A 12,527-nucleotide genomic window follows, 5' to 3' on the forward strand; every position below is an offset into this window, starting at 1 on the left:
GTTTACCAACCCCTAGTTTAAGAGAAGGAAGTAAAGATACAAAAAAGAACTGATATCAGAGGGATGAATAGGCTAGAACTTTGAAGAGTTGAAGAATCGGTGCCTTCCAAAGAGAACTGAGATTTTATGGCATGAATAAAGTTGAACACATGTTAGAATAACAGTCTATGAAACAAACCTTTGAGCCTATTTCACAAACATCAATAGGATCATTATCTCCACAGCAGTCTGTGCTCTTATCTTTTCGATGGGGATCTTCCCAAGTCTAAAAAACAGAAGGGCGGGGGTGAAATATGGGTTAATACTCTCTAGAATGTATCTTAATCTTTCCACATGTCCATGAAGTTTTACAGATAGCCATAATCCGAGGGGAAAATTCTCAGAAATTAAATAGGCTCAATGCCAACATGCCAGTACATCCCTAAGCATCATAATAATTAAAACAGATTCATACTATTTCCTCCCTTCTGTCTTTCATTTGTCTGTATGATCACACCTGAAAGTGGGTGGTATTTACAAACACACTCTTCTTCCAAGTTTAGTCAGTGTCTAAATTCATGCTCACTTTTATTTAGAGCTTCAGTTCAGATGTTCCCATTGTCTGTGCCCTTGTTTCCACTAACTGTCTGGACTGCTGCTTCCACTACTCACTGCTTCCTTTGACATGGAACAGCATTGGGTCTGGCTTTCCAGGTTTGAAAATAAACTTCCTATACTCTAAGTAACTTCTACTAGAAGAAACCCAGTTTTCCCTTCATAAACCAAAGAACAAGTATCTACGAAAGAAAACCCCATTTTTGTCCCATTTCATTCCATTTTAAAAATCCTCTACCTTTGTCATCAAATCTCAAAAATTTGACAAAACCATGAAAAGATGTCAACTCTTTAGTTTACTGAAAAGATTATACCCTGTTGGCTATAAACTATATACACTGAGTATTTTTATAAATGAACAGCATAACAGAAATTCGTTATCAAGCTTAAATATCCCTTAGGCACTATCCTTCCCCAAAAGCTCCATAATTAGCTGATTCTAAATGGAACTGTAGAAGTTCCCTGAAATTATTTCTCTCAGATTTATAAGATGTGCAGAGACTGTGTCATCTCAAGAATGTTACCTAGAATTTCAGATTATCCAAGATTGGCTCCTCTAATTTTATATAGATAATTTAAAATGAACCCTATTTACAGCTAAACCCTAGATAAACTCTAGTATTTCCCTTCTGATCATAATTATAGCATATTCAGGAATAAACTGACCCATCCTTACCAGAAAGCAAAATCAGTAAACCACTACTAACAACATTTCATTACTCCCAATACTAGCATTACTAATAAAATATAAGGATAATAAAAATAACTGTTAACCTTACATATTGGTTATAGGTGAGAGATACCTTCCCAGTGATATACACACACATATACATACATGTATCCCATGAAGAATGTACCATTATTAACCCCATTGTACAGATAAGTAAACTGCAGCACAGAGTTTAACCTTGCCAAGCTCAGATTCTAAATGGTGGCAATGGGATTAGACCACATGCTATTAAAAATTATGTTATGATGCCCAGATTTTGATAACAAATATTTGGTAATTGAATGGCAATTACTTTCAGATATAACCTTATTCATGATTCTCTTCTTTTAAATTCTCTTACTCTCAGAAGCTCCTAAGTATATTTTCCTACGGTTGCCCTTACTGCTTCTTGTTTTCTATTACCAGGCATCCATTCATTGAGTTAATATTTATTGATTACCTACTCTTGACCAGGAGTTAGGAACAGAAACCAACAGGACACAGTCAATACCCTGAAGAACACCATTCTGATAAATGGTGTAGCATTTGTCACAAATGCTACAAAATTAATCTTAATGTGCTGGAGAAGCCAAGATGGAAGTGAAGTATAAGTGGAATTAGAAAACCCAGAGGCAGAATCAGAAACTGTCTAAGAGGTTCTTCCTTCCTAATGCAGGAATCCTTTCTTGAACCTTCCTTAACCTTACTCCCACTCTCAGAAGGGAACAAATGTGATAAGCTAGAAGTCACTCCAGCCTGAAGGAAGATACCTAGATTTTAGTCCTACTTTAGCCACAAACTACCTTGGCCAAAACATCCAGACCTCAGTTTCCTCACCTATAAAAAGAATGGCTTAAATAAGACAATTGCCAGATACATCCTAGCCCTGAATTCTATGGTTGTTAGTGGTCATTCATAACCTACATAAATACTACCAGTGAACAGGAAGCTCACAAATTCATGAGATAACTTAGCCCATTTTGGTCGGATTTAATATTTACAAAAGTCCTTTCTGGTACTGACACAAAAACTGTCTTCATATAAGTTGTATTCCATTTGGTTTTTGTAAGTGTTTCTGTTTTTTGATTGGTTCATTGGTCTACATTCCCTTCAGAAATGCCACTTTCAACATTACCTATCAATTTAGTTACTTCTCTTGAGGAAATAAGTACATACAGGCAAAATTCTTAAGCTATAACAATGCTGTAAATTTTAGGGCCAGTGGTTCATGATTTCTCTCACCAGAAAAAAAGACCATACAAGTTCTTTCTATCTCTAGTCCTGCCTTTAACATTCTATATCTTCAGGGCTCAGTTTTTTACTACAAAAAGAGAGTCATACTAAATGACTTCTAACTTAACTTGAAAATACAGTATAATTTCAAACAATCACTAGGAGCGGAAATCCTGACAAATTTAAAACGTTATGCCCTCAAGTGAAGCTTTAAGTATCTAACTAGGCAGAGAAACTACTAGAAAAAGCACAGTCAGGCTAGAAAAGAAATATCCAGAAGAGGAAATTCCAAATCTTAATATTTGTTTCACAAAAGTGACAAAAGATTAGATCCAGAATTTAGAAATACCTTCTACAGTTAAATAAGAAAAAAAGCAGTGCAATACAAAATGGGTCAAAGACAGGAACAGGTAATTCAAAGAGGAAACGTGAATGACTTACAAATATATGAAAAGATACCCAGTCTGATCAGAGAAATACAAATTAAAACCAAAATGAGATGCTATTTCAAAAACTTAAAAATCTGATAATGCTAAATACTGGTAATGATGTAAGAAACCTGGAGCCCTACTACTACTGGCAGGAGTATATATTATTACAACTTCTTTTGCAAACAATTTGGGAATACCTAGTCAAGTAAATAGGTATGTAACTCAGAACTTAGCAATCTGACTCAGGCATATACTTAGTAGTATATACGTATATATGTTAAGTATATAGAAAAATTTTAGCAGGGACCCACGAAAAGTTTTAAAAAGAGTTTAAAAACCTATCAAGAGGAATACAAATAACGCTAAACTCATACAAAGGATGGCTATAAAGCTGTGAAAAAAAATCAGAATACATAGATTATTGATCTAGCCTAAAACAAACCTTACTCATCCTCATGAAGGCTTTGAGATCACTACCTTACAATCTTATAAATATTAACCAATACATCTGTAATCACCATGATCTGGTGCTTCAGTCTCTCCAAAAAAATCACTGAATGGTACAGAGCTGGGTATACAGATGCTTCTTGAGAACTACTTCCTGATCAGTCAGAATTCCTATCATCAAGTCAAAGGAAGTAAGATCTACTCAACCACTACCTGAAGTTCACCAGCTTCAATTTGGAGCAAAAGCTATTTACTATTAGCAGCTAATATCAATCAGTGGCGACAGTGTCATCATCGAGATAATACTATTGAACACTCACTACGGGACTAACCTTGCTTTGATCATCTCATTCAATATCCACAATAACCTTGTGGGGTAGGTGGCAGGATGATACAGATGAACAAATAGGCCTAGAGACATTTAGTCACTGGTCCCAGGTTATAAAGCTAAGAAGCAGTACTAAATGAAACTTGGGGTCATTGAACCAAATTTATAATGAAGTTCAAAGTAATAAATACGATGCTATTACATTAAGACTGAAGAAATCTTGAAGTTAGTGATTCTAGTCCTTTAACATTATTCAGACAGGTCTTCTAAATATTTACACAGAAAGTTATTACACTTGAATAATATGTGGGAAATATGAACAATCGGGGGGAAGACAAAGATGATTCTTGCCCAGTCCAAACTCAAACTCTAAGGAAGGCATTATTGCTGGTGCAAGGGAAGTCATTAAGGTTAAACAGTCTAGGCAGATGAAGGTCTGAAATGAGGGCACCCAGATGGACTACAAGCTAAAGGGAGAGGCTGCTACTTAAACAGTATTCTGCTGCTTAAATGTTCTTCCAAGCGTGGTTGGCTTGGTAACTGCTCTGAACAAACTTCCTGCTGTTACAAGACAAATCGTAAGAGAACAGCAAAATCCAATTACCCACACATGCCTACGAAGCAAATGCAACATACACCGTGCATTCATGAATTCATTCATCCCCAAATATTTACTGATCACCTACTTGGTGCCAGACACTAAGCTGGGCAGTTGGAAGACATAAGTGAACAAAACAGACAGAATCCCTGCCCTCATGGAGACTGCACTCTAGCTAAAAGATTTTGAAAATAAACATAGGGCTTCCTTGGTGGCGCAGTGGTTGAGAGTCCGCCTGCCGATGCAGGGGACACAGGTTCATGCCCCGGTCCGGGAAGATCCCACATGCCGCGGAGCGGCTGGGCCCGTGAGCCATGGTCGCTGAGCCTGCGCGTCCGGAGCCTGTGCTCCACAACGGGAGAGGTCACAACAGTGAGAGGCCCACATACCACAAAAATAAATAAATAAATAAATATAATAAATAACTAAATTATGTAGTATGTCAGAAGTTGGTAGGTGTAATGGAAAAGGGGAAAAAAAAAGTATGGAAGGAGGAATGGGAGTACGTGGGTTAAAGCTGTAAAGGATGTTCTGGGCAGACACCGTGAAGGAGGTAACTGACCAGCAAACATTTAAGGAGGCAGGACATATGACCACTGGGAAAGAGTGTCCCGGGCTGGAGGACACAGTAAATGTGATGGCCTGAGGCAGGAGTGTGCCTGGAGCGTCGAGCAGTCGTGAGAAGGCCAGTGTGGAGGTGGGAGAGCAGGAAGAGAAGTTAGACACGAGACCAAAAACATAAATGGAACCGGGGGCTGGCTTGCATTTTAACAGGCTCACTCTGTCTTAACATCGACCAGAAGCAAAGAGATATTGGGTACAGTACCTTGCCCATCAACAACTGGCCTAATTTCAACTTTTTATAAACATGAATCTATGTAGCTATCTTTGTTTGGTGTTTCACCTCTACGCAGTCTATAGTATAGTACATTCTTTTTTTTCTTTTTTTTTTAAAGACACCAATTGTACTTGACCATTTGTTACTTTTTTTTTTAATTAATTAATTAATTTATTTATTTATTTTTGGCTGTGTTGGGTCTTCGTTTCTGTGCGAGGGCTTTCTCTAGTTGTGGCAAGTGGGGGACACTCTTCATTGCGGTGCACAGGCCTCTCACTATCGCGGCCTCTCTTGTTGCAGAGCACAGGCTCCAGACGTGCAGGCTCAGTAGTTGTGGCTCATGGGCCAAGTTGCTCCGCGGCATGTGGGATCTTCCCAGGCCAGGACTCGAACCCATGTCCCCTGCATTAGCAGGCAGATTCTCAACCACTGCGCCACCAGGGAAGCCCTATAGTACATTCTTCTGCTGAAGACACACACACATACACACACAGCCTACAACGTCAGTTTGGGTGTAAAAATATAGTAAAGATCTCTGGTTGAAAACAGCAGAGAGAATACAGGTCGATTTCCTCTTCCTCACTTCCATTCTAGCCACACTGGCCTCCTTTCTGTTACTCAGGCACTCGAGGCCTCCTTCTACCTCAGGACCTTTATACTTGTTTCTTGATGAATTCCCCTAGATGGCCCTGGATGGCGCTCACTTCCTCAGGTCTTTACGAAGATAACCACCTTCCCACTTTCTTCAGGTCTCCCCCCAGATAATACCACCTCACTGAGGCCTTCTCCCTGTGTAAACTGCAACAATCCCAACACACCCCAGCCCCATTCTCTGCTTTATTTTTCTCTAACACGTTTACCACTATCTGATGTACTGTACATTTTTACTTTTTTTTTTTCATTTGTCTCTCTGCCCAGAATACAAGTCCCAAAAGAATTTTTGTCCCTTTTATCACTGCTTTACCTCCAGTACTTAGAACATGGCCTGGCAAACGTTAGATACTCAAAAAATGTGTATAGAATGAATAAACAGCTCTGTGAAGGAAGGGCTGGTGTGGAAACGCCAAGGGACACTCGAAACATTGAAGAAGCTGCTGTGGTGGGATGTAAGTGAGGAAGGACAAAGGCTGCAAAACGAGGCTGGAGAAGCAGGGCCACATCATGAAGGGTTGGGGAGCCATGTTAAGGAACTTTTTATTTTATCCTTTTAGCAACAGGAGACCATTAAAAGGTTCTCTTATGGGCAAAATGGTATTTTGGATACTAGGTGGAGTATGAAATTTCGGGAGGCAGTGGTGAAGGCAGGGGGCAAAGAGCCAGCTGCAGTTGAACTCTGCTCTAATATAAGAACCACTACACCTAACAGACCAATATAATAGCAGTAAGAGCATCTTGCACATTCAAACACATCCAGAGGAGCACAAAAATTTGTCAGGACTTTAAATAGATAAACTACAAAAGATGAGTTAATGGCATTTATTATGCTCCACTGTAACCGCTGGTTTAGTTGATGATCACCCCACCCCCAAGAGACTATATAAAGACCATATAATAATAAAAGTACCAACAGTAATAATACTGTGATCACTATCTATTAGGCGCTATTCTAACATAAACGTGCAATAACTCATTTAAGCTCAACAGGACCATGTGCAATAGGTACTTTATCATCTCTATTTTACATATAAAGAGGGTGAGGTACCCAAAGACAAAGGAACTTGCCCAAGGTCACATTACTAGGAAGTGGCAAGCTGGCTCCAAAATCAACATTCTTAGTCACTTATTATGCTGCCTTGACCTTATACGTATCTCTCATTTTTCTTTGTTTACTCAATACCTAATACACAGCCTAGCACATAAATCCTTAACAAATGTTTAATGAAATAAATAAATACATACTTTTTATGGCTCTGTTTTTGTCTTTCTCTAATTCAACGGCTTCTTTGGCCTTCCCCTCATCTATGTCTTCTCGTACAGACCTATCCCCCAAGCTTAACAAAAATATTCTTGCTCTTTCACTGCTAGGCCAAACAGGATCTCTACTTAGGCACCTAGGGAGTCAGAAAACCTGCCTTCTTGGTTTCAACAGACATCCTCATTCTTAGCACACCATGTTAGAAATGCCTGTTTTAACCAAGAATGTATCTACTTGGGTGGTCTAACTGCATCAAAGACAGCCTGACTCTTTAGAAAACATTTTTCTTTTTTCTTTTCCTGTGAATGTTTATTCTACATGGGCAGCTGTTTTCTGAGTTGGATAAAGCAAGACCTCCTTTTCTCAGATATTTTCCAAAAAGCATCTTGGAATTTCATGCAAAATATTAAAATTAATAAATAAAATTTAAATAATCAAAATTAAATATTCAGATAGACAGATGCTCTAACGGCTTTTATAAACATAAAGGCAGATGCTTCTCTATGTCCCCAAACCTAGACTTCTGAATCTGCATATTCTGAGTTTTACTCACTAAATTATCTGGAAGGAGTTACCACTTCCCAGGAGTGAGGAAACATGAGAAGAAAACAAAAAGGGAGAAGAAAGGAAGAAAAGCAAATAGTGTTACTCTCTAATAGGAATGCTGCTTTACCATTACTTAGTCATTGTTTCTATTGCTTCCCACTTAAAAATTATAAATTCATAACAGTATATAATTAAGTTGCTTTATTCAATTCACAATGAGTTCTGAAAGAGGTAACAATTTAAAAGGTTCATCTGTTAAAATTTAAAAAACAAAATTCATGCTGTCATATATGAACGTATATAAAAGCATAACTTGTCATATCCAAAGAAATGACTGCAGATAAAGGAGATAAAACATTTTTCACTGACTCTTAATAGCCAAGCCCAGAAAAAGAAATAACATTCAAAATGCCAAATGTGATTGTTCTATATACCTAACTCTAAGAACTTGAGTACAGACATATATATACTTTGAAAAAAATTTACTGATACAATAAAACTCCACATTAAAAAAATTTATAGAGCTTCCCTGCTGGCGCAGTGGTTGAGAGTCCACCTGCCGATGCAGGGGACACGGGTTTGTGCCCCGGTCCGGGAAGATCCCACATGCTGCAGAGCGGCTGGGCCCGTGAGCCATGGCCACTGAGCCTGCACGTCTGGAGCCTGTGCTCCACAATGGGAGAGGCCACAACAGTGAGAGGCCCGCGTACCGCAAAAAAAAAAAAAAAAAAAAAAAAATTATATTCACAAATCTCTCACACTGACATGTCCTCAGAACCAATTTAAATTCAAGTAGTTCACAGGATTTACAAGGCAATTTTTTCAGAAGACAGAGAAGTTTTACCATTATAACAAAAATGTTACCTGAGGGAGGGCACCATAATTCCATATATAACCCTTGTGAGGAAAGATATTTGCCACGTAGCGAAGCTTGCCATCCTTTACATCTTGTTTAATGGGATTCAATGGCTCCTCCGTGGCAATCTAAGCAGGTCATGGAAAAAAGGGGGGTGGGGAATAAGAAACAATTAATCCTATAATCAAATAGTATTTTTTAAATTTGCCATTATCAGACTAAGTATTCATAATCCAACTTACTGATCAAAGGCACTTTTAAAATAAATTAAGCCAGTTCTTGTTTCTAATTTACTGTTCTGTATTAAAAAAACTGTCTGGAAAGGAAACATCAGACTATGTTTTTAGGCACTCTATTACTTATGAACTCATTATTTCTAACACAAATAAGAAAGCTTACTGAAACAGCAAGAGGATAAGGATTAATCAACTTCCTGTTTGTTACTAATCTCGGACTTTCTACCATCAATCTTATAATAAAGTTAACTTAAAGATTTTCACCAAGTGATTTCATTTCAGAGTTACCTTTCAATCAAACATATCCAAATTGCCATGCAAAAAGAAAGAAAAATAACTATCCTATAAAGTAAATAAAAAATAACTGAAGCCATCTTTCTGCACTGCTTAAATTAGGCAGAATCTCACAGAATCTTGATCCTATACCCAAGTGAGGTAGAGAGTCGCCAGAATGATAAAACATTGTATTTAAAGCAAGAACAAAAGAAGAATCTAATATCTTTACTTTTTCCTATTAAAATATTAACAACAACAAAAAGATACTACCAGGACTTGGTGAAGTTACTGACAATCCTCCAAATATAAAATCTGAGAATTATATACTGACATAACAATCCTTAAACATTTGAAATAATACTTGCCATCACATCCAAAGTTGTAGGAGAAGGCTTAAATAACTAAACAAACTAAGTACCATAAATTAAATTTCATTCGGAACTATAAGGGATCTTACCTAACTGAAGATGAAATCATAAAATTCTGAAAAGCAAAAGGGAAGTTCTTGATAGGTTCATGTCTCATGGAAAAACTAAAAAAAAAAAAAAAAAAAAAGCTAACCAGGGGAGCAGCAGATGCTCTTAGAAAGTGCTCAGAAACCAAATTGGCCAGCAAAATGCTTTTATTCCTAGTAGACTAAAATAAAATCTAAAGGAAAATTAAGTCCTTAGAAACCAAAATTATCATCAGCCCCAAATAATATGTTTCAGTTGTGTCTATGAACAAAATACATCTTAGAATCTATTTAAGAAAATCTTGAAAATATTTGTCATTTTCAAAGACAGAGGAGTCAAGGAAAATTAAATAAATACGTGTATAATAAACTAGGGAGGCAAAAATGGAAAACATTTTCTTTAAAGTGTAAATTCAGCTTTGAATAATATTTTCCTTTTTGAAATTAGATTCAAAATAAGTTCACAAGAATGTTTTCCATTGCTTTAAATTATAAAGAAGTTTGTCAACCATCCCAATTTCAAAATATTATGGCAAACAACTTGAAACCAAGTTTTTATATCATTATTATCATTTCCATTTGATATTAATAGGATATATCCATACCTCCATTTTAGCATTTGTCCACCGAGGTACTTCTACAACCATATTAAACAAATTCTGCAATGTAAAAAAAACAACAAAGAGAAAAAATTTAGAATTTTGCCTTCATCTTTTCACTTATCTCCTGCATGAGAATGTTTTAGTTTTTTTCCCACAAAAAATGTTAAGCGTCTGCATCATGTGTCTGCCTATGCCTTAAATTCCTTCTAAAAAATTAGAGAAGTTGTTTAAAACACAACAGAATTTAAACCTGATCGTGTCACTTGCCCACTACTGTACAGTGTTAGGAGTTGCTACATTTCTGGAAATACCTTTGCAGGGTAGTGAAAGAACCAGAATGGAGCCAGGAAACTTGTTTCAATTTTTATTTTCCAGCTAAAATAGGAGTGAGAGCTGAATGTGTCACTTTTCCAGACTACATAGTAAGTATGATAATCTCCTTCCTCACCCGACACAAGGTTGTTGTGAAGATGAATTACATATTTTAAATGAAAATACAGACAATTATGAAGTATTTTTAAAATAATAAAACAATATTTAAATCCAAGTTATTATGATCATAATATAAAATTAAGGCTATTGGTATAGGTAGTTATAAAGCTTACAAAGAGTTTTAAAGCTTAGCTTGCTTATCTAGTGATCTCTGGTTCCCTAAAGTTATAAAAGGACCACTGCTTCTTTTTGGCATTTCTGAATTTTGCAGAGTACTTAAAACAAAGGAGACTCTACATCAGTGATGAGTAAAAATAATTTCCTACAGTAACAGCCTCACAAAGAGAAAGCCTTACAGGTAAAGTTGACTTGCATGCCATTCTGATATCAGTAACCAACAACTTATCACAGCAATGGTTTAAAACAGTCTTACTCCAAGTGTGGTCATGGACCAGGACTAATCTGTAATCTGACTGTTACTGGTTCATTGAGAAACATTTATAACAATCTGACAGAGTACTTTTTATGACTGTTGAACCTAATAATAAAAATTTGGCACTTGAATTACACTTTTCTAATAATTCATTTTGATTGTATTTTTTTAAAGTATCAGTTCACAACAGATTAGAAATAAACAAACAAAAAAACTGTCCTTCACCACAGATCATTTGAGAAGCAGTGATTAAATATACTTATTCTCAACTGTGTCACACAGCAAAATCACCTGGAGAGCTGTAACCGAGTTAAAAAAAAGAAAAAGATTTTTAGAGCCCCATCTCCTACATATTTGAATTCAATGGTTCTCAGGTGTAGCCAGGGTATTGCTTATTTTTAAAAGCATTCCAAGCAATCTTCATATGCAGCCAGAGTTGAGAACCTCTGGTTTAAAGCACTGCTAAACAATATCTGGGGCTTTCTTAGTGAAACATGAATGCTATTAATTCAAAGAATGCCATTTATACAATTAAATATAAATCAAGCCACAAAAATAATGATGGTTTTTAAGTTCTTCTAGATAAGACTAAGTTTACCAGTGACAAAACTGCATACTCATAACGAGATAAGGAACAAAGCTGAGAATGAATTCTCAACAACTGCTCCTTAGAAGTATGTCTCATACCTATCTTAGCAACCTTATACACAGGCCTGCTGTTATGTTTCATTTTCTATGCTCTTTCATGAGGTACCCCAGCACCTGTTTAAATATGTCTGAAGTAGCTGTTAAAAAGAAAAACCTAAGGAAATGACAGATGTTCACATAATTTATTCATCCCTGAAAGTCTGGCTATAAGAGAACAAATGCATGCAGATGAATACTCAGAGGTGACAGAGAAGACAAAGCTAGTGACAATCCTTTTACACAACGACACCTACCAAAAGCACTCAGAGAGACTTGAATTAGGCCAAAAGAACAATGGATCAGGTTTGAATTTTAAGCCTGCAAACTACACTCTCCCTCATCATTTGTTCCTGATCACTAGGAGTGTATTTCCAGCCTGTTTTTCTTCTCTCTGGCTAAAATGCATACGACCTGTAATTTTTTAAAGCCAATGTGAGTCTGGTTATCCTAGGATTAGTGTTAATTACAAACCAAAAATGGCCTGCTGAAATTTATTAGAAAATCACAAAGATACAAGGGGACACATTTCAAATTCAGAAAGTTGAGTATGGGTCAGGGGCATTTACTTCCTCCTTCAGTTCTTTTCTTTCTATTTTTCCCTTCTATTTTTATTGCGGGGGAAAAAAAAAGATGAAAAAGCAGTCAGTAGATTTTATATACTTGGGGAAAAGAATGAGAGGAAATCACCCTTCTATCCTCTTTCTCTTAAAATATCAAATAAACTTTGGATTTGACACTAAAAGCAAAGGCAACAGAAGCAAAAATAAATAAATGGGAATACATTAAACTAAAAAGCTCTGCACAGCAAAGAAAACCATCAACAAAATGAAAAGGCAACCAATGGAATGGAAGAAAACAAGTCATAAATCTGTTAAGGGGTTAATATACAAAATATATAAAGAAATTATGTAA

The 12,527-nt window shown here is 36.5% G+C and overlaps 1 protein-coding gene across 5 annotated transcripts in view; it reads right to left on the reverse strand.

Annotated features, from left to right (window-relative positions):
• PPA2 (inorganic pyrophosphatase 2) overlaps window positions 1-12,527 on the reverse strand; it is a 92,745-nt gene that overhangs the window by 57,592 nt on the left and 22,626 nt on the right. For all 5 annotated transcript variants that reach the window (XM_060088313.1, XM_060088308.1, XM_060088302.1 and 2 more), the window contains 3 exons: window positions 10,067-10,120; window positions 8,504-8,623; window positions 179-265 (listed from right to left, as the gene is read on the reverse strand). In XM_060088313.1, the coding sequence (XP_059944296.1) occupies window positions 179-265; window positions 8,504-8,623; window positions 10,067-10,120 (261 nt within the window). The remainder of the gene's footprint in view (window positions 1-178; window positions 266-8,503; window positions 8,624-10,066; window positions 10,121-12,527) is intronic.

This window comes from Mesoplodon densirostris, chromosome 1, assembly GCF_025265405.1.
Source record: "Mesoplodon densirostris isolate mMesDen1 chromosome 1, mMesDen1 primary haplotype, whole genome shotgun sequence".
Taxonomy (NCBI): Eukaryota; Metazoa; Chordata; class Mammalia; order Artiodactyla; family Ziphiidae; genus Mesoplodon; species Mesoplodon densirostris.